General features: G+C 42.8%; 1 protein-coding gene and 1 pseudogene across 2 annotated transcripts; one reads left to right on the top strand and one right to left on the bottom strand.

The window, feature by feature from the left end:
* The first annotated feature begins 5,976 nt into the window (after positions 1-5,976).
* Positions 5,977-13,686, top strand: LOC103706686 (annotated as a pseudogene).
* A 3,216-nt stretch (positions 13,687-16,902) lies between these two features.
* On the bottom strand, positions 16,903-19,919 carry LOC103706685 (probable 2-oxoglutarate-dependent dioxygenase At3g111800). 2 transcript variants are annotated; one of them, XM_008790884.4, is made up of 3 exons: positions 18,650-19,919; positions 18,176-18,509; positions 16,903-17,308 (listed from the first exon to the last, which is right to left on the bottom strand). In XM_008790884.4, exons 1-3 carry the CDS (start codon positions 19,138-19,140, stop codon positions 17,060-17,062), a joined length of 1,074 nt encoding a protein of 357 aa, XP_008789106.2. In that variant the 5' UTR covers positions 19,141-19,919; the 3' UTR covers positions 16,903-17,059. The 2 variants fall into 2 exon arrangements, with proteins under 2 accessions (XP_008789106.2, XP_008789107.2); XM_008790885.4 differs by having other exon boundaries at positions 18,176-18,506; positions 18,650-19,915.
* Between the last annotated feature and the right edge of the window lie 2,772 nt (positions 19,920-22,691).

The following is a 22,691-nucleotide window of genomic DNA, read 5'->3' on the forward strand; positions in this document are numbered from 1 at the left end:
ATTCAAACTACATGACATTGTGGACTCAGACCAATCCATGGTGAATATCATATTAAACTGCTTGGTTCAGTCACTAACATGTGGTGAGCCCAATATAGAAAATTATCAAGGCTTCTTGGTTGCAAAGCATTAAATATCCAGTCTTATACATCATGCATATAATACCAAATGGGGGTTTGGAAGGGTTTAGGCATGCTCTCTCTCTCTTTCTCTCTCTCTCTCTCTCTCTGATGTGTGTGTAGAAGAGAGAGAGAGAGAGAGCAGCCTATTAATCTATACTCGCATGTTTCTAGACAAAAAGAAGTTGATATTGTCATTCAGCACATGGATTAGATGTATCAACATTCCACATGTTTGAGCATCATGCCACAATAGATCAAGGATCCACTTGATCATAACCCTGCTTTGTGCAAACTTCACCAAGATTCCTAATTTGTACCATAATAAATGACCCTTGGACAAAATAATTCTGGACAATTCAGTGTTTAAGAATTTAGGAGTTCTAGCACTTTTGCACTTGGATGCAATCGCAATGCAGCACAAGCGCACATTCCTTTGCATTCAAAGAGAGTGCTATGCTTACATTGGTTGGAAGCACCATCACCTGGTATAGACATGGTGCACGACACTAAACTGCATTTTAGTGCAAGACTTGGCACTTCAACTGTGAAGATCCGAACTGAAGTCGGCAAGGAGTGCCGACTTCAGTTGGTTCATCGTGGTCGTCCCCACGACGACCACGCCGGCCGAACGGCCAGCGGGATCTCCGCACACCCCCCCCCTCTTCCCTCTTCCCCTCTTCCCTCTCCCTCTCTCTCTCTCTCTCTCCCTTTCTCTCTTCTCTGAGAACCCCAATCCTTTCCCATTTCATTTTTTTTTCCTCCTCATTTTTCCCTCTTCTAGAGACGGTCGCCGGAGCCGTAGTCGCCGCCGGAGCCGCCAACGCCGCCGGGGATCCATCGTCGACGACCGGAGGTGAGGAAGACAACCATCTATCTTTTTTTTATGGATTTAAAAGGGAAAAGAAAGAGGGATGTCAACCGGCTTTATTTCCCTGTTTTTGGGAAAATTTTTTTGTGCGGCACAGTGGTGCGTTGGCTCAGTGGAGCGGCTCTTCGGAGAGTTGTATTGGCACTTCGGTGTAACCATGCCACTGGGTGATGTGGCCGTAGTCATGCGGTTGAGTTATTTTGAGTCTCGGATCGGGTTTACGGATTGTCGTGTGGATTTTGGATTCATGAGTTTTAGCTGCTTTTTATATGCATCATGACATGTTATATGATGACTTTATTGCATGATGTTGCCTACTGAGCTGTTAGCTCACTCCTACCATTTACATTTTTGCAGGTGATGATATATGATTATGGGGATTACGGGATAGAGTGATCATGATGTAATTAGCTAGTGGATATTGACTTTCTCTTTTGACTTATGTATATATGGACATTTGATATGAAAACTGGAAGTTATCTTTAATTAGTTATTGATGGTTGATTAGATTTATCTGCCTTGCGTGCCTGCGGGGTCCGCCCTGCAGGTGCGCGGCGTCTGCTCGCGCCCCGAGCCCCCGGGTTCGGGGCATGACAGATTTATTGGTATCAGAGCATAGGTTAAAGATCACTAGGGACATTAAAACAAAATCATAATAAATATAATAATAAATAATAATAAATAATAATAATTAAAAAAAAAAAACTTAGGAATATAGGGACACATGTGAAGAAATGAGAGTGGGGTAGAAAATCTTATGGGTCGGTGAATCTAACACTAATGACGTGTTATTTAAAAAAAAAAAAAGAAAAAAGAAAAGAAAGGGAATATAGGGACACATGTGAAGAAATGATAGTGGAGTAGAAAATTTTACAGTGGATGGATCTAACCCTGATGTTGTGTTATTTGTGTATGTATCAGCATGCCGCCCCGCCGTGCACGTGTGGCACCTCGCCGCCTGATCGAGACTATCGGGAGTGATCCAGCCACTTCTCATCCGACTGAGAGAGTCCAGGAGGATGAGGCTGATCAGACAGTACTGGATGGACCAGATCATGGCCAGGAGAGCAGGATGGGAGGTCCGACCCAGGTGATGGAGCTGATCAGAGAGGTTGTTGGGTTAGTCCGACAGCAGAGGGGACCACAGCAGCTATTTCCCTCTGCTAGTTCTTCAGATCAGGGGAGGAGTATAGCAGAGTTCAGGAAGTTAGCTCCTCCGGCCTTCAAGGAAACTACCGATCCCCAAGAGGCCGAATGGTGGATAGATGAGATGGAGAAGGCCTTCAGGGCCATGGGTTGTACTGAGGAGGAGAAGATCAGATTTGCCACATATATGCTTCAGGACCGGGCTCATCATTGGTGGGAGTCTGTAGAGAGGACCATGATGCAGGATGCAGGATCTGTGACCTGGCCGGGATTCCGCATGGCCTTCTACTCCAAGTATTTCCCTTCCAGTCGTATCAGGGAGCTGGAGAGGGAGTTTCTGAGCCTCTCTCAGGGGAGTATGACTGTGGAGGACTATGAGGCTGAGTTTGATCGGTTGTCCCGCTTTGCACCATCTCTTGTCCAAGACCCTAAATCTAGGATGAGTAGATTTGAGGAAGGACTGAGGCCTCGCCTGCGTCAGGGTTTAGCTGCTGTTCACTCGACTGATTATGATGATCTAGTTGACAGAGCTAAAAATATGGAGATCATCTGGAAGGAGACACAGGATGCTCAGAAAGGGAAGTCGAAGAGGACCAGGGACTTTGATTCTGACGGTGAGCGGCATCTGCGCCGACCTATGCAGTTTCGTCCAGGAGCAGGGCAGCGAGTTCCATATGGGAGGACTGCACCGGATCGCAGGGGGATATCAGGAGTGTGCTTCAGGTGTGGCCAGACTGGACATAGAGCTGTTGAGTGTCGTCAGACACGACCTGGTATTGGAGCATGTTTCAGGTGTGGTCAGCAGGGCCACCGGATAGCTGAGTGCCCTCAGACTCAGACTTTTTCTGGAGTTTGTTTCGGGTGTGGTCAGCCGGGTCACAGGATTTCCAGTTGTCCTCGTACTAGATCCGCGCAGAGGCCACCGACGTCTATAGCTCCTCAACGACAGACTTCCTTCACTCCAGTACAGGCTACCCAGTCAGCTGTCCCCAGGCAGCAAAGGGGAGGAGGATCTCGTACCCAGGGACGAGTTTATGCACTGACCCAGCAGGATGCTCAGGCATCCAACACTGTAGTGACAGGTACACTGTTAGTATCTTCCACTTATGCTTATGTGTTATTTGATTCTGGTGCTACGCATTCTTTTATCTCATCTTCATATGTGCATAAGTGCGATTTACACTACTCTTCCTTAGAGAGGGAATTATGTATTAGTACTCCAGCTGGGGTTACGATGACAGTTAGTCAGATCTGCATTTCCTGTCCAGTACTAGTTGAGGATAGAGATTTGAGAGCTAATTTGATTGTTATGAATTTACGTGACTTTGATGTAATCCTGGGTATGGATTGGTTGGCTGCATACCACGCTACCATAGACTGTTTTCTGAAGAGGGTGACTTTCCGGATCTCGGGTACTGATGAGTTCAGTTTTATGGGTGATGACTGGGGTGTCTCTTCTCAGGTAGTGTCTGCTATGCAGGGCATAAGATCTCTTAGAAAGGAGTTTCCCATCTTTATGGCCGCAATTGCAGATTCTGAGCAGTCTGAACAGAGAATTGAGGATATACCAGTAGTCAGTGAGTACCCTGATGTCTTTCCTGATGATCTGCCTGGCTTACCTCCTGATAGAGATGTCGAGTTTGCTATTGATATAATCCCTGGTACTGCACCTTTGTCTAAAGCTCCTTATAGAATGGCCCCTGCTGAACTAAAGGAGCTGAAGGACCAATTACAGGAGCTATTGGATCTAGGTTTCATTCGACCTAGTGTCTCTCCTTGGGGTGCTCCAGTATTATTTGTCAGAAAGAAAGATGGTAGCATGAGACTGTGTATTGATTACCGGGAAATTAATAAAGTGACTATTAAGAATAGGTACCCTCTACCCCGGATTGATGATTTATTTGACCAGCTTCAGGGTGCTCAGGTATTTTCCAAGATTGATCTTCGATCTGGATATCATCAGCTGAGGATAAAAGAGTCTGACATAGCCAAGACTGCCTTCCGTACCAGGTATGGACACTATGAGTTCCTTGTGATGCCTTTTGGTTTGACTAATGCACCAGCAGCGTTTATGGACATGATGAACAGAGTATTTAAGCCTTTTCTGGATAAATTTGTCATAATATTTATTGATGATATTCTGATATATTCAAGGAGTCAGGCAGAGCATGAGCATCACTTGAAGATTGTTTTGGAGACTCTGAGGCAGAATCAGTTGTATGGTAAATTAAAGAAATGTGAATTTTGGTTGGACAGGGTGATGTTTTTGGGGCATGTTATCTCTAAGGATGGAATTATGGTTGACCCAAAGAAGATTGAAGCTGTGGTTGACTGGAGCAGACCGAGTAATGTGTCTGAGATTCGCAGCTTCCTTGGACTAGCCGGTTATTACAGAAGGTTTGTGGAGGGCTTCTCTAGTATTGCTGGACCCCTCACTCGACTCACTCGCAAAGGAGTAAAGTTTGAATGGTCGGATCAGTATGAGAAAAGTTTCAAGGAATTGAAACACCGTCTAGTATCAGCACCTATTCTGACCCTACCAGTTACCGGTACTGATTTTACCATTTACAGTGATGCTTCCAAGAAGGGTTTGGGTTGTGTGTTAATGCAAAATGGGAAGGTTATTGCTTATGCCTCCCGACAGCTTAAGCCCTATGAAGAGAATTATCCCACTCATGATCTTGAGCTTGCAGCTGTGGTTTTTGCCTTAAAGATCTGGAGACATTATCTGTATGGAGAGACATGCCAGGTATTCACTGATCATAAAAGTTTGAAGTATCTTTTCACTCAGAAGGAGCTGAACATGAGACAGAGAAGGTGGCTGGAATTACTGAAGGATTATGATTTATCTATACATTATCACCCTGGGAAGGCAAATGTGGTAGCAGATGCTCTAAGTAGAAAATCTTCAGAAAATGTTGCAGCCTTGATTACTACTCAGAGAAATATCCTGGAGGATCTGAGAAGGGCAGAAATAGAGGTATATCTGCAGGATGCTACCTTGAAGTTGGCAAACTTGCGAGTCCAGCCTATACTCATTGACAGAATTAAGGCAGCGCAAGTGGATGACTCTCGGCTCCAGAAGATCAAGAAAGATGTTGAGTCTAGATCTCAGCCTGATTTTCATATACATGAGGATGGCTCATTGAGGTTCATTGACAGAGTTTGTGTTCCAGATGATCCTAGTCTGAAGAAGGAAATTATGGAGGAGGCTCACAGTACGGGATATACAGTGCATCCTGGTAGTACAAAAATGTATAGAGATCTGAAAGTTGTGTTCTGGTGGAACAATATGAAGAGAGAGATTGCCCAATTTGTATCTCAATGCTTAACTTGTCAGCAAGTTAAGATTGAGCATCAGAGACCAGCTGGTATGCTTCAGCCCCTGCCGATCCCAGAGTGGAAGTGGGAGCATATTACTATGGATTTTGTGTCAGGGTTACCTCGTACCCTCAGAGGTAATGATTCAGTCTGGGTGATTGTAGACAGATTGACCAAATCAGCACATTTTCTAGCATTTAAGACTGGGATGACACTAGAGAGATTTGCAGAGTTGTACATTGAGCAGATCGTGCGGCTGCATGAAGTTCCAGTATCTATATGTCTGACAGAGACTTCCGATTTGTGGCTCATTTCTGGGGCAGTTTGCACAAAGCTTTGGGGACCACTCTTAGCTTCAGTACAGCTTTTCATCCACAGACAGATGGGCAGTCCGAGAGGACCATTCAGATTCTGGAGGATATGCTGAGAGCCTGTTCTATTGACATGAGGGGTTCTTGGGATCATCATTTGCCGTTGGTAGAGTTTGCTTATAACAATAGCTACCAGGCAAGTATTTAGATGGCTCCTTATGAGGTGTTGTATAGTAGGAAGTGTAGATCACCTATCTGTTGGGATGATGTGGGGGAGAGGAAAATTCTGGGTCCAGAGATTATTCAGCAGACAGTGGAGAAGGTTCAGCTGATCAGAGAACGACTTCGGGCAGCTCAGAGCAGACAGAAGAGTTATGCTGATATCAGGAGGCAGGATCTGGAATTCCAAATCGGAGATCATGTTTTTCTCAGAGTGTCCCCTTCTAAAGGGGTAATGCGATTTGGAGTTCGGGTAAGCTCAGCCCGAGATATGTGGGACCATTCGAGATTCTCGAGAGAGTTGGAGCTGTTGCTTATAAGCTGGCACTTCCACCTGCTTTATCGGGGGTTCATTCTGTTTTTCATGTCTCTATGTTGAGGAGGTATATTGCTGATCCCAGTCATGTGATTGAAGTGGCACCGTTGCAGCTCCGCGCAGATCTTTCTTATGTTGAGCAGCCTATCCGTATAGTGGATAGGAAGGACCAAGTTTTGAGGAAGCGCACGATTCCTTATGTAAAGGTGCAGTGGAGCAATCACAGTGAGAGAGAAGCTACTTGGGAGCTGGAGGAGGAGATGAGAGAGAAGTTTCCTGCCCTGTTTTCGGATTGAGGTATGTTTTAATTTCGAGGACGAAATTTCTTTTTAGTTGGTTAGAGTGTGAAGATCCGAACTGAAGTCGGCAAGGAGTGCCGACTTCAGTTGGTTCATCGTGGTCGTCCCCACGACGACCACGCCGGCCGAACGGCCAGCGGGATCTCCGCACACCCCCCCCTCTTCCCTCTTCCCCTCTTCCCTCTCCCTCTCTCTCTCTCTCTCTCTCTCCCTTTCTCTCTTCTCTGAGAACCCCAATCCTTTCCCATTTCATTTTTTTTTCCTCCTCATTTTTCCCTCTTCTAGAGACGGTCGCCGGAGCCGCCAACGCCGCCGGAGATCCATCGTCGACGACCGGAGGTGAGGAAGACAACCATCTATCTTTTTTTTATGGATTTAAAAGGGAAAAGAAAGAGGGATGTCAACCGGCTTTATTTCCCTGTTTTTGGGAAATTTTTTTTTGTGGGATTCGGCCGGCCGATGGTGGCCGGCCGGGGTCAATCCGGCCGAAATGGGTTCGGCCGGAGGTGGGTGAACGGGGGCCGGGCTTCCAGCCCCGGTCTCCCTCTCTTTCCTCCCTTTTCTTCCTCTCTCTCTCTCTCTCCTTCTTCTCTTCTTCTTCCCGTCCGGCGCCGCCCGTGAAGGTGGGATGGCCGACGGCGGCTGGCCGAGCGCCGCCGCCGAGGGCCACGGTCGGCCGCCGAGGGCCGACCGGGGCTACCAGCCACCCCCCCTCTTCCTTTCTTCTTCTTCTCTCCTTCTTCTTCCTCTTCTCCTTCTTCTTCTTCTTCTTCTTCTTCCGGCTGGGTGCTTTCCTTGCATCGTTTTCCGTGCCCTATTGGTGTCTCAAACCACACAAATGAACTTTGGGTGTTTCCCTTGCATCAATTTCCGTGCTCTGTTGGTGTCACAAACCAGACGCAAATGAACTTTGATTTGATTGAACCATCTTCTGACTGTGGATTTGGTCTAGACTTGGGTTGGTCTAATTTGAGTGTAATCTGGTTTGTTAAGCTTGATCTAATCTGGGCTGATCAGAGCTGGTTTGGTGTGGGCCAGTTTGATCTAGATCTGTAATGTGGTTTGGTTCAATTGGGCCTAATATGTGTTGGGCTGAGTTGAACCTAATTGGATCTGTGGGCTGGGTTGGTTTGGGCCCGAAATCTGATTTGGACCTGATACCTGGTTTGGTTCAATTGGGCCTAATCTGTTTTGGGCCACAATTAACTTGGGTTTAAAGGATTCTGATTTTAGGGTATATGTTTGATTTTGGGGGCCCATTCTTGGATTTATGAGCTTAGGAGTTTAAGGATTGAAATTAGTTTAAATTATGTTTCTTAATTAATTAAATAATTAATATTTATGTTTAATCAGGGGTTCGTGATATCTGTGGCAGGGATTTTTAAGCGAGCCCAGGTAGGTGACCTATTGCTTTAAAGTAGAATTTTAACATGTATCTTGCATATGTTGATGTTATGTTTTATTATTGGCATTATGTGTTAGATTTAAAATTAAATATTTAAATTTCATAAATTGTTATATGCTTTACTGATGGGAGTATGATTATGACTTTAATTTGGAAAGTTGATTTATTGATTTTTAAAATCCGCGTGACTATAGTCTAGGCCCCGCCAATGGGATGATACGTTGGCCTTGTCGACTTGTACTGAGGAACTAGTTCCGACACCGCGACCACCGGTGATAGAATAGTGGCGGCACAGGGGTGCGTTTTGCTCTTCGGAGCGGCTCGGTGGAGCGTGAGTTTGGCACCAGGGGGTGCGGCACAGTGGTGCATTGACTCAGTGGAGCGGCTCTTCGGAGAGTTGTATTGGCACTTCGGTGTAACCATGCCACTGGGTGATGTGGCCGTAGTCATGCGGTTGAGTTATTTTGAGTCTCGGATCGGATTTACGGATTGTCGTGTGGATTTTGGATTCATGAGTTTTAGCTGCTTTTTATATGCATCATGACATGTTATATGATGACTTTATTGCATGATGTTGCCTACTGAGCTGTTAGCTCACTCCTACCATTTACATTTTTGCAGGTGATGATATATGATTATGGGGATTACGGGATAGAGTGATCATGATGTAATTAGCTAGTGGATATTGACTTTCTCTTTTGACTTATGTATATATGGACATTTGATATGAAAACTGGAAGTTATCTTTAATTAGTTATTGATGGTTGATTAGATTTATCTGCCTTGCGTGCCTGCGGGGTCCGCCCTGCAGGTGCGCGGCGTCTGCTCGCGCCCCGGGCCCCCGGGTTCGGGGCGTGACATCAACTGTCTTCTATTTGATGTGCAAAAGAATATTAGTATGTAGTGCCTAGAATTTTGATAAAGCTTTACACTATTTAATATCTGCTATGGAAGAACATGTTGCTGTCTAACCTGTTTGTTCTAATGGTGAACACATTTTTGTGTGCTTATGTCTTTGTATTGTACAGATGTGCTTGAATGAGAGGTTTTTGGTATATTCAAGTTTCATGCACTTTGGGATACTTAGAAAGTTGGTACTCACGATGTCTTTATTCATTTATTTTAAGTAGGACTCTATTTAATTAGAGTTAATGACATAATTAGGATGAATCTGAAAAGGTCTGAACTGCAGATAAGCATTCTTAAACATTCATTTTTCTGTATCTCAAAGTGCTAAAAAAATGAACGGTCAATATCCAACTTCTTTATACAGAGTGTTCGTAGTTTAAATACTTTGTGTATCTTTTCCCTTAACATTAGTTTTTTAACTAATAGGTGAAAGGTTCTCGTAAATTGTTGGAAGTCCCTATTACATGGCTCCTGACGTGGCTCCTGAAGTAGTGAAGCGCAATTATGGACTAGAAACAAATATTTGGGGTGCTGGGGTTATTCTCTATATTTTGTTATGTGGAGTCCTCCCTTTTGGGCTGGTAAGACTCTTTGCCTGCTATATTGTTGTAAAGAGGCACTTTTAGTACCACATTTTTTGAGAAGATAAGATTTTATGCAGTTCTTTTTTATTTTTATTTTTTTTTACTTTTCTAATGTAAATTTACTGCCTTCTGAACTAGTATATTGATGGACTCTGAGCAGGGGTTTGCACAAGCCATTCTCGGTGGACTTATTAAGTGTGAACCCTGGCCAAACATTTCAGAAAGTGCCAAGGATCTGGTCCGGCGTAGTTGGAGCCTGCCCAAAACTTGGGCCAACTGCAAAACAAGTGCCTGTACCATGAATTGCCATCAATAAGCATGCTGCCTAATGAAGCTGTTTGCTAGCATTCTGGAGCACATCTATAATTTGGATTGCCAATATATGTTCCTCTTGGAGATGTTGTCAAGCCAACTTAAGCAGTTTCCGATGATGAATAGATTCAAAAGGAGAGCTATTAGGGTTGGTGAAGTTTCAACTTCTGGGTCCTATAATATTAGTTCTTTTCTTCTCCCTGCTGTTCTTCTTGTTCCTACACCTGTTGTGTAAACATCTATATATTTGGTGTCAATGATTTTTGCTGAAGGTTCAAGAAGTTGAAGACATAAAAGAAATGTTTAAGATAATTGACACAGATAATTATGGCATTGTTTCTTGTGATGAACTAAAAACTGGCCTTGCAAAATCCAAGTCCGAGCTTGCGGAGTCTGAAGTGCAGATGCTGCTTGAAGCTGTAAGTTTACGTCTACCTATACATGTATTACGTCAATCTTTAACAGTTTAACCTATACCCTGTATCTGTTGGTTGGATTCTAAACCTGCTAATATAAAATATTAAAAGATGTGCAGCAACAGGATGTTTGTTTGAAAATTATGCATCTTAAGGCTCCCAAAATATTTAAAATACGTATCCTTCTATGTAACTCTATTTGGAAAAAACAGATAAAATGACAAATGACATAGATGTGTTGACCACCTTTCCAACAAGCTGATAATGGTAACTTATTATCTTTGATATGATGAAATATAGTTGTGAGCTTTTTTTCTTTTGAGAGTTTTTTGTGGGAGGGGGATTCGTAACAACTTATAAGAGTAGTTTCTTGGTACCATAAATGGCACTAAAAGAAAATAATATCACTAAAAGAAATTTAAATATCAAAATGGATATGTTAAATTTCTCTGTGTTTCAAATACGCACTTTTTTCTTTGAAACCTTAAACGACTTCCATCAGACTAACATGTTCTCTCTCTCTCTCTTTTTTTAGCGGCAGCATGGACAGCTTTCTTCTCTTTGGTTCTTCCTTTTGTGTAGCATAAGAAGATTAGCGCTTTAAAGGAGATCTTTGGGTATATGTGCGCATCAAGCTCTTAAAAATCCTCAGAAAGTTCTTCATAACAACAAAAACTTAAATGACTTCCCAACAACATGGGACAAATTTCCTAGACCAACTTTTAGTATGGTGTCAGAAGATTAGTGCTTTAAGAGGAGATCTGTATGTGTTTGTGCACATCAAGCTTCCAAAAACTCACAAAGTGTTCTGCAATGTTGTTGATGTTGATTAATTCATACACCTGACACTGAGGCTAATCCATCCCATGTCCACTGCGCTAATATCTAGATCAAATGACATCAATGGTGATTACTACATATTACCTGATACTTAGATGAATCTATCCCATTCCCACTAATGCTAATTTCTAGCTCAAATTGATACAGAAGTTACACAACCATGTCTTGTATCTGCAGATACTCAAGATGAAACATGTACTGAAGATCATGCATCTACATGAATGCTAGTGTTTATGAATATAAATGCACAGTATGTACTGCATCAATGACTAGGATCTGCAAAACTTCCATGATAAACTACTCTGAAGAAGCACCCGGGTAGGAAGGCAAAATGTCTATTCACACATTCTTTTTCCTTCTTTTTGGCAGGTGCACACTGAGCTATTGATGTTAAATGGGATGTAGAGCATGTAAAGCAGACATCATGAGAGAAAGTGAATTTTAGATAGAAAACATAGAAAAGAAGGGTTTCCCAAATGTTGTTTTGCAAAAATGTTAATCAACTATATAAGTTGAAAAAAATTATAGGCTCGATTTTCTTATTGTTAATGTTGGTGTAATTTAATGTAGACATTCTTCTTGGCTTTCAAATGTTTAGTCTTATTATTGAAATGAATTTCATGAAGCAAAAAATTTTAATTATTGCAATAGACTTAAAGCTGGTTAGAACATCCATTAAAACTTCATGCCATCATCTGTCAGAAAAGGGTAGGAACATGTGATTCAAAAAAACATATTAAATTTTACGTTAGTAAAATTCATCTGATTATTTTTTTAAAGCATGTTAAAATTGCATCCTGGTCTTATATCCCTTGTTCAATTTTATTTCTGTTGTCACATAAATATTTTCTTTTTTTTTTAAAAAAGGCTTCCTACTATATTCTGCTTTGTGAATAAACAGTCTATGCTTCTTTCATTTTCTCATATCAGTTGATAAACAGGGCATACCTTGTAGTAGAGCAAAATCCTTTCCTTTGTTCTTGTGAAAGTTCAGAGACATGTAAATCTTTTTGTGACTGCTCCAATTAGGAACAGATCATCTTTTTGTACATTCTCTTCCTTAAATTAATAAAAATTGGGTGGCTTCCTTTTTAGCCTCCTTATCATCAAGAATAATAATATTGTCAATGACCATCATTCAGTCTTCGGTTTACAGACATTTTGATTCAAATGTCTGTAAACCGAAGAATATATCCAGAAGAAATAACTGCTGGGAATGGATTAGCCAAGCATTGCCTTTATCATCGTTACCAGCCCTGGTCACCCTCCCAGCTTGTAGGCTGTTCCCTGGAGCATTTGGTGATTTGATACGTAAACCTTGAAGCTGAATGCCTTGTCTAGCTGCATACATTGGCAGAGATATCTGGATTTATATTTGGTTGCTGAGATGTAGTGGATTTGGATGTGGTTGCTGATCTGATGTTCATATGACCAAAGGGAACCAGTTAGCTGATTAGGTCAATTTCTCCTTTTTATAGAAATTGTCCTCATATTCCTCCTTTTTTTTTCTTTCTTGCCAGATATTTATCTTCAACATTTTCTTGACTTGCCCGCAATTTTTGCGTAATTTATCCATGCCAAATGCATTGGACCTATATGACTAATTGATACATAACTAGAATCCTCAACCAAACACCAAATTTTTTATCCTGATAACATTTGAAGTTGATTGAAGCATCGTTTGGAGAATTCTTTGCAGCATCTTGCTTATGATCAGAAAAGATTTAGCAAGATTCATTTTGGGAAAAGATTCTTTGTTTTATTTGTTACTTTTTTGTCAGTAATGTGCTTAGATTTGGGTATATGCATCAATCTATATGCTGTTTGTACAGAATGTACAGACTTTCACCACCATCTCTTGCTCAGCAGAAAAAGCTGTAGGTTTTTACCAGAGATGTTTCCTTCAAACAGGTAGATAACAATGAAAAAGAAGTGCTTAATTAAGGAGAATCTGTTGCCGTTTCTCTTCATCTACAGTGGATGGCAAATGGTGAACATCTCGATAGGGCATTTCCTTACTTTGATAAAGATGGGAATGGCTACATTGAGCTAGAGGAGCTTCGAGAGGCTTGGTGGAAAATGGAGCTGCTGACAGCACAGATATCGCAATTAATATCTTCTTGCAAGCATTCACTGACAAGGTGAACCAAATCTCTATGCCGCTGAACAATATGTTCTTTCCCCTCATTTCTCAGGGTTATACTTCTTCAACTTTTTGCAGGATGGACGGATAAGCTGTGATGAGTTTGTAGATATGTTGAGAGCAGGAACTGATTGGAGAAGGGCTTTGTGACATTATTCAAGTGGAAATTCAAAGGTCTCAGTATCGAATTCATGAAAGATGGTTTTCTAAATACTGAAAGTGTTTGCTGATTACATGTTTCGTTCAAACCTTTCCACACGCACATATCTTTTACTCTTTTTTTTTCGATTATTTTGGTCAGGAGGGAGTCTTGCTTGATTGCTCCTGATTGACCTTTCCATATAATTTGTCTGTCTGCTGCCAGAATGTGTAGAGTGCCACTGCCTTGTATTCTTTCAATGTAAAGATTATGCTGCTTGACTAACCTTTCACTTTATGTTGAATGCAGAAATTCACAAATTTGGGTTTCTTGTGAGCTTCTGATACTTCTGTTGGTGATGGCTTTAGCTGCGTGTCTTGGTTGTGCATGGCCTGATTTGGTGAGGCATCTTCCATCACGTAACAGGACAAGAAAAAATTGATAGGAATCATCTGTAAGTTTCGGCAACCAGACACTCACAGCCACATGCTGGTCTCAATGGGTGCTGAAGCCTTCTTGTCTGGTTACATTCACAACCAGACAAGAATTCTTTTGTTTTTTTTTTTGGAGTTTAGAAGGAGGAAGCGAACAACTTCCTCCAAAATTATTAGAGTAGAAAATTATGTACATGAAGATGGGGGATGAAAGAATGTACATGAAGCCTCCAAACAAGGAGTGCGAGGTCAAGTTTTAGTCACCAAAGAAGAAAAACATCTCCACATACTTCTGTGCACTTCTTTAATTTTTGCAGACCCAAGATTCTTCCAAAAGATGAAAGGTGTGGAGGGTTTTCTCTAGGACTGAGAACAGTGCTGCTTGCGAAGGAAGATCCTACCATTCCCTTCAAGCCATTGTGCCAAAACAAAGCCATCAGATGCTGATCCCAAGATTTTCCCAAGGCAAACTGAGAATTCTTTGTCCTCCCAAGTGGTCCACAAGGAATGCAAAATTGATTGGCAATCTCTATAATAGACACAAATTTTGAAGGTGGTTCAAATACTTTTGATCGAAGGGCATCTAAGAAAAATATGGCTCACCAACCACCCTTTCCTAGCTAATATCTCCTCTATGCAAAGTTCCTTTTTTTAAAGCAAGCCAAAAAAAGACTTCGATATTCTTGGGAACCGCTGCTTTCTGAATGACCTGGAGGCCGCCTTTGTTGATGAATTTGTAGGAGTCCACCATGAAGGAGCCATCGCTAGAAAGCTTCCAAATCAGGGAATCAGCAATTCTTGAAGGCAAGATTAGGAAGAGAATATCCATCAGACTTTGCCACTGTTCCATTTGTAGATAAGCACAAGCCTCCAGTCTTTCTAGAATTGCACCTCTTTCAAACTTAGTAATGGAGAGAATGTCAGATTTTGGAAAGATTCGTGGATTGACCCAACTCCTCTTAGCCTCCTTTACTGCGATCCATACTCTGGCAGCTAAGCGGAATGACTCGGTGGCCTCTCAATGGAGTTGGAGAAATCTTCATTGAATCGTCAGATAACCTAGTGGGTGCCGGGCCCAACTTGCTTCCAATTTAGCATACGTTTACGTATACCATGAATCATGCCCTTCTACTAACAATATGACTCGGAAAGGAACATTAGCTTCCGAAAAGATACGGTATTTTCGATCTAATCTCTCTTTCTCACTGGTACTCTGTCTTGCGAGAGTTTATTCCACAATCGGGTCAAACCTCCCAGCGATTGTGCTGGTTAGAGGAGGATCGGGTTAAGCTGGATTGTTGTACATTGGGAACAAGATCGCTGCAAATCTGCACGTAGGAGGCGAATCACGTTCTTAAGGCAGTGTATATCACACGCCTCGATCCAAATAAACTTTTTTCAATCTTTTGATTTTATTGTAGTAGATTATTTCTTTATAATTCTTCTATAAAATAAAGATATAGCAGTTTCTAAACAATAATTTTTCCAAATCCTGCACTTAATTTAATCGCATGGCATATAAATGAGAAGCAACCTTGAGAAACTATCAGATGTAATACTATATCGAACGAAAGGCTTAGTTGAAAGTTCGAACAATCGCATACTTTATGGTTCTAATCCTTTCCCATCGTGCTAGGTTATTTTTCTAGCTTGTCATGCGACCATATTCTGATGAACATGTCAGCATATATTTTCCAACTTCACGGGATCACTATTTTTGTTTCTTGCAAACATGTCACCATATATATTTTCAACTTCACGGGCTTATTGCAGGTTGGATTGATACGATAAATACGCATCCCAAGTCATCAATAGTGAGTCTAAATATCAAGTTTCCAAATTTTTGTAAAGTTTTAAAGATGGTTGACGGCCAAAGATCTTGGCAGGTGTTGAGGTCGATAGAAATCGTAGAATGCTCTGAAAGTATCAGTTAAATGTAGAGATGCAAATGGGTCAGATTAGGTTAGGTCATGAATGACTCTGACCTAATTCAGTTTTTTTTTCGGGTTCTAATTTTAGATTCAAACCCAATTCAATAGAAGATCGGGTTGGATCAGATCGGATCCGTCGTTACAATTTTTGACCCAACACATCATTCGGGTTGGGTTGGGTCCATGTATAACCTGGACCTAACCCAAAAAATTTGGATCTAGTTCGGGTCAACCCATATATGATTTCAGAATTTGTTTGCACCTCTGCAGGCTACAACCTGCGAGCTCAAATAATTTTACAGATTTTGGTCGGATCAAGTGGGAGCGAGTCATAAGATTGAAAATCCAAAATTATCTAAGTTTCAAATCGGTTGGGCCGGATCGGATTGGGTCAGATTTCAGTAAACCTAGATTCAATCCAGAAAATAAAATGGGTCCAATTTTAGAATCCGATCCAACCCCACAGATTCTTCAAAATGAATTAGGTCAAGTTGGATCCGATTGGATCATGGGTTAGATGGTCATGGGCCACTTCAACCTATTTGTAGCCTTAGTTAAATATACATAAAAAATTTGATAAATCTATTAATTTTTTCATCCCCATGATAGGGAGAATTTTTTTTTCCGGCGCGCACCTCCGGAGAAAAGATGTGCCGCGAGTTAGCATCGTGGAAACTTCCTACCATTAATTAGGTTGTGGAAAACTCGGATAACTGACTATTTCGCCTCTTCCCATCATGTTACACGTGGCTGTTGGGAATTTTTTTTTAAAAAAATATTAGGCACCACTAGGTCGGTGGAATTGGTTTCACGTGGAATTGGACGGTGAGAGCGGTCTCTGATACAAGTGCTAGCCTTTTACGCACGCATCCAACGTGGTCCAAATGGAGCTCATCCATAATTGCTTCCGCGTCCCCGCGGTGGGCCCCGCCACGTAGGGAAGGACTACTAACGACGCCACAAGCATCGGTGGGTCCCAGGCCATCAAAATTTTCCATTTATTTTTTTTTTTTGCGCGTTTTAGAGACCACCTCGTGGGCCCCACCTCAGGATATATATATACATTTATATTAGTTTTTTATTTTTTGGTACAGCGGCTACTCATACATGTGTGTGAATGCAGCTCTTGAATACAGGAAAGGCCAAAGCGTGGTTGTCCCAAATGAAATCTCTTAAATGCTAAGCCATGAAGGAAATCATCCAATCCGCCGCACTATTTATCTCTATGTAGGCATGGATAGCCTAATGAAAAATGCACTCATCCAAAAGTCAGCGGATGCCGCACTCTTATTTTTGATAAACAAAAAGAAGAGGCAAGAGGAGAGGAGATCAAAGGAATCATCATCATCGGGCAGCCTTGAGTGATTCGACTTGAGATTTTCCACGAGGGCCCTTCCTCCTGATGTAGAGGCGATACTCGTCGAATGTCATAGGCTGGTAGAGAGCAGGGCGATCGGGTGTCACCAGCTCGGGGGCTGGTCCTATTAGCAAGTCACTCTTTGGGTTGTAGAAGAAGGCGAAAGATAGCCGCTCCGCTTCCGAATTCACCACCACCCTGTGCTCTACGCTCTTGTACGTCGCATTGCTTAACACCTGCCAGAAATTATATTGATATACTTAGTAAACAACTGTGCGATCGTAAGGTTGATAATGTCACATGGATTTTAGAATCACGTCTAATTTAGAATTTTGGCTTTAACATGTAAGGTTGTGTCATGCCATGGCCAATCCAAAAGTGTCGCATCCTATGGGAGTCCCAAAGGCTATACTCAATTAATAATTTCCTAATAATAATTAGAGGAGCCATGATGTCATGAGGCGTTGTTGATGACGGATATGGGTTGGACCAAGTAATGGGAGGCGTGGCATGCGGGGACGAGCAAGGGTACGTTGAAACAATGGAAGGAGCACGTGTGTTTGAACTTGGAGCGAGGGAGAGAACCAACCAAAAATTACCCTTTGCCTCGCCTCTTTGAAGTATCAACTCTTCTGGAAGCGTGGAAAATGAGATGCTTGTCCATTGCTGAAATTTATCTTCCAATTAAGATAAACCCGCTGTTATTTTTCTAATTAAGAGAAACTGATCATATCCGCCTCAGCGTTAAGGTGATATAGCCTGGGAAGCAATTATAATAAGCGGGCTTTCATGGAAAGGGCTTTGATAATAGAAAAGTGCCATTAGAGGCAGGGATGAGACAAGGGGGAAGAAAACGACGAACAGAGACGTGTGAGAGCACAGAACTGGACTAGCGGCCGTAGCGAGAAAAAGGTTCTTGGCCTTTTGGTTACGGACGAAGGAGGAGACTGCAGGGCGCTGGTCCGAGTCGTCCTTGATCACTCGCTGCGCTTTGATCACAGAAAGAAGAAGCAGCAGGGAAGGATAGAGACCAACTACTCAAAACCTTGTAGCTAGGTGGCCCGGTCATGGCGACAGGCTGAGACACGAGGTGATTGCTATACCTGAACTTGATCTCCGACGTTGATGATGAAGGAATCGGGAACCGGCTGAACGGTGACCCAAGCATCGCCTCGGCGAACCTGAAGGCCCTTGACGCGGTCGTCGGCCAGGAGGACGGTTATGCCGCCGGGGTCCGAATGCGAGGAGAGGCCAAGGGTGAGGTCCGGTTGGGGGCACTTGGGGTAGAAATTGACCCTCATGCAGGCTCCAGCGTCATCCCCGCCGAACGCCTTCTGCAGGAAATCGGCGTTCAGTCCCAGGCCTAACGACAGCACCTTCATCACTCTCTCGCACAGCTTTATCAATTCATGTCCATACTCGTCGGTAGTCTCCCTGCTGATCCAAATCGACCGGTATGTTTAATATTGCTTTCTTTTTCATTATGTTGGACATATGCCATCTTCAACTTTAAGAGAAAGAAGAATAATCGATCCGATGCTTTTTAAAGAACGAGAAAGAACATGGTTCGTTAATACCTCAAGGTAGAAGGAAGGGCGGGCCACTTGGTATGGCTTTTGAGGGATTGGGGGAGGACGTGGAGGAAGTAGTAGTCACCCCAGTCGAGAATGGCACCCTTCTGGATCCCGAGGCGGCTGCCGTAGCCCTCGTAAGTCTTCGGGGAATTGGCATACACCTGCTTCGCTTCCATGGGTAGGTGGAAGAAGCCCCTCCACACTTGCCTCATCCTTCTCATCAAACCTGGGTCCACCCCATGGTTCACCACCTGGAAGAACCCCCAGTCCCTGCACGCGCTCGACACCGCCTGGACGACCGCCGCGCAGTCGACGGTGCCATCTCCGGCGAGCGAGGCGAGGTCGACGACAGGGATGCTGAGGTCGGCGCACGGGGCCGAAGAAGGGCGGTCGGAGGGCGGCTTTACGTATCTGCCGGGGATCGTGTTGGCGCCGCTGTCCGACAGGGACTGGACGCGGACGACTGGTTCGGGCCAGTCTTGGAGGCAATCCATGCGCAGCAAATATCAACTCCTCCGATCGCCGAGATCAGATTCTACGATACAACAAGTACAAAAGGGTAGTACGAGGATGATGCTATGGCACGACTTTTTTCGGCCAACCATGATAGGATCTATCTCATATATAAAGAGATTGAGGGAGACGTAGAAGAAGAAGAACACTTGAGAGAGAAAAGGAGGAGGAGGGATAAGGGGAATGGTGCAGAGAGTAAAAGGAGGGGGAAAAGGGGTGGCTAGCTATGCTGTGGAAGAGGTGGAAGGTCTATGAGTGGTACTGCTGGACGAAAGGGACGTAGACGCAAACGTGATTTAAATGCGGAATAACAAATGGGATGCTCTCGTCTTTGTCTTGTCTTGGATTTTTTTTTTTATTCAACAAGAGAAGGCTTTGTCCTCATAAGATTAGGACGTTGACAAAGCCGACATGCACGAGCCTGAGAACAGAGAAATTATACCCTACACTGATTCGAGGGATACAATTCACAGAGAGAGAGAGAGAGGTGTTCAAAATCGCGTGGTATAATGACTTCTTGTTAGTCTTCCTTCCAGCAGCTAGCGTTATGGGGGAGAGAGCAGTTGGGTGGGAGGAACCAATTTGCGGCACGGCTTTATGCCAACTTGGCTGCCTTTGAATCCGTTCATCCCCTCAACGGCGTCTTCACATATAGCTTCATGGTCATGGCCGACCCATGAATGTTTTTGAGTATGTGGGAGGTTGGCATGGATACCTATTTATTTACTTATTTTTCTTCGGTGGGCCCATGGCCATCCCTTTGACATAGACGTTGTTGATTCTTGAAGGTCGGCCGGATGCAATGGGTCGGAGTTGGTTCGGTCAATCGGCTTAGAGTTGAATGAGTTGGCTAACTAGGTTGCCACGGCATTAACGGCTAATTGAATTGGCCAGGTCGATCGGGCTCACATTCCCGTGCTTGCAGATATTGGAGTTATGTGGTTGGCCGCTAGTTTTCAGTACTTTTCCAGGCTGAAGAGGGCCCAGTTGCATTAGAGAGATCCAATGGCTTTTTCCAATTTACATTTAGATGAAAAGATGATGATGTTTGTCTTAAAGAAGATGCATAAGGTAACAAACAAAACTGTAAGCTTGCTATCCTGTGCTGAGGACTTTAAGGCTTATATATAACTAATATAGTGCCAAAGTCATAGGTCTCCCGGCAGCCATACATCCTATGCATCCTAATTATTCCTAATTGCCTGAAGAGTAGAATAAATCATCACAGCCCAAGGAAGTATAGCATGTAAAGGGCGCAGCAGCTATCAACGTGGCCTGAAGGAAACAGCCAAGGTAGCCTTTAAAGGGACTGACGTGCATGGGCAGAAAAATGTTTGGAGCCCACATCAAAAAACAACATCCCATGTAACTATATTATTCCATTTTGTAACTTCAAGCCGACCAGAATGACATTCAGAATTTTTGTTAACTAGCATCAAGTCAATAGTCATCTCTAGTTTTTCATAAAGATCACTTTGGCTTACGAAAGATTGGCGATTCTAAGTACAATTTAGACGGCTGATGCACATAACCTTTCATAATTATTATAGATGGTTATCTTTCGATGACCAAATTAAAGTTAGGTTTTACAGTCAAAACTTCTAATAAAATTGAAATTCATGTCTACCTCTTCGAGATTGTTAATATTCGCATGCTTTGATTTGATCATGTTTAGCTCCGTTATTACTTGAGACCGATTGATGCATATGAATTTGATCAAAGTTCAAAGAAGAAAAGAAGGGATTGAATAAATCCATATGCTTCAAATTAAATCTCCAGAGTTCCAAATCAAAACAGTGTCCAATTGAGATCTGAGAGATCCATGACAAAGACACAGCAGGCCTGCACCTACCCAAAATGAGATCCCAGCTGATCCTCCCCAACCCCCGACCAATGCCTCGAAGACCCGAGAGAGGCATGTGGCGCCTCAAGGTGGTTGAGCTTGGGGCATCAGAAAGACCAAACCTGCCCTTAGAATCCAATGGCAGATATGGATACATAGTCCATTGGAGAAGTGTAGAGAGATGATGATGTTGATGATGATGAACGAACAAACTTAAACATGTCCATTAATTCAGATTGATAGTGATCTAACGATGTCATGGATGTCTAAGTTGATGATTAAGATGTTAAGAAATTCTTAATTTAAAAGAACCAATGAGCCACACGCAAGTGCGCACGTCATCATAAGGTGCATGATATTATTATTATTTCATCTAGAAGCAAGCATGCGTATATCCTATTATACGAATGCGACAGGCATGTACAATACATGTGCTCTGTTCCATAGAGAACATATAGGGATGGCCATGATATACTTTCTTGTTTGGATAAGATAGCCATTTAAGTAAATTATTCTAGTGTTAATTTTTTTTAATAAAAAAACAGATATTGCTCAAATAAAAAAATAAAAAGAAAAATAGATAGAGTAGGACAACTTTGATTAGAAGATGGCGTTTGATTTAAAGCTCTATCAATAATTGTGATAAAATTGGAAATCTCGCATCAATGAAGAGAAATATCCTTTGAGAACTACATTTAGGCCATGACGTTGTATTGTTGTTCATTTATTATTATTTGGACGGTGAGGAGGGTTCGAGGCATAGGAAGTTAATTGACTTAAATACCTATCGTGGTGCGATTTTAACTTGTGCTACCGATCTAGTTGGTCCTAATTGCTCAGTACGGTAAACAAATCCATGCTAGAGCGGCCTCCTTGCTTAATTGAGAAGGATCCACCCTAGCAGACTCGTTCCAAGGCTTTTCATCTTGGCCGACTAATGTTTCGGCTGAGGTATCAGTTCTAATATGTTGGCCGAGGAATTAGTTTGGATGGATACAAACCAATATCATATAATTGATATCTCGATTCTTATAAACTCGGCGGCCAAATATCATCGAAAAACCAGGTAAGGACCTCACCCCCTTGAGCTATCCTCTCCTTTCTTTTGGGGTCGTTGGGAGCTCCAATGTCGGCCGATGATCGCCGGATTTTGGCTGAGAAGGAGAAAACTCTATTTTTCATGTTTTGACTAATGGAACTTATATTTTTCTTGATTCCAGCTGTTTCCGCCGCTGGGGTCTTCCTCCGATCCCTCACAGTGGCTGGAGACCATGGCCAGAGTTCCAACTATGGGGATGCTTGATTTTCTTAGTTTAAGGGATCAGAACCCTTATTTCTTTGATAAAATTGGTGTTGTCGGCGCCAATCATCACTGGTTGCCATTAGTTGGCCGTGGGTCCCTTGACCCCAGGAACCACTACAACCATCGTTTTCTCCCTTGAATTTGGCCGGCGAATTGCTGGATTGATCACAGGCAAAATCTTCCCTATTTTGATACATCTTGTCTTCTGTTTCAACAGTCGTTGCCAGGTGTGGCACGTCACTGACACCACCATGGGTTGTCGGTCGCTGGGGGTCGCTGACCACGAGCACCGTTGAGAGCTTTCCTCTATTTTAGAAAGGAGAGAGAGGGAAGCAGAGAGGGCCTCATAGCTCTCTTCTTCTTCTTCCCTTATTTTCTCTCTCCTC

This window comes from Phoenix dactylifera, chromosome 13, assembly GCF_009389715.1.
Source record: "Phoenix dactylifera cultivar Barhee BC4 chromosome 13, palm_55x_up_171113_PBpolish2nd_filt_p, whole genome shotgun sequence".
NCBI lineage: Eukaryota > Viridiplantae > Streptophyta > Magnoliopsida > Arecales > Arecaceae > Phoenix > Phoenix dactylifera.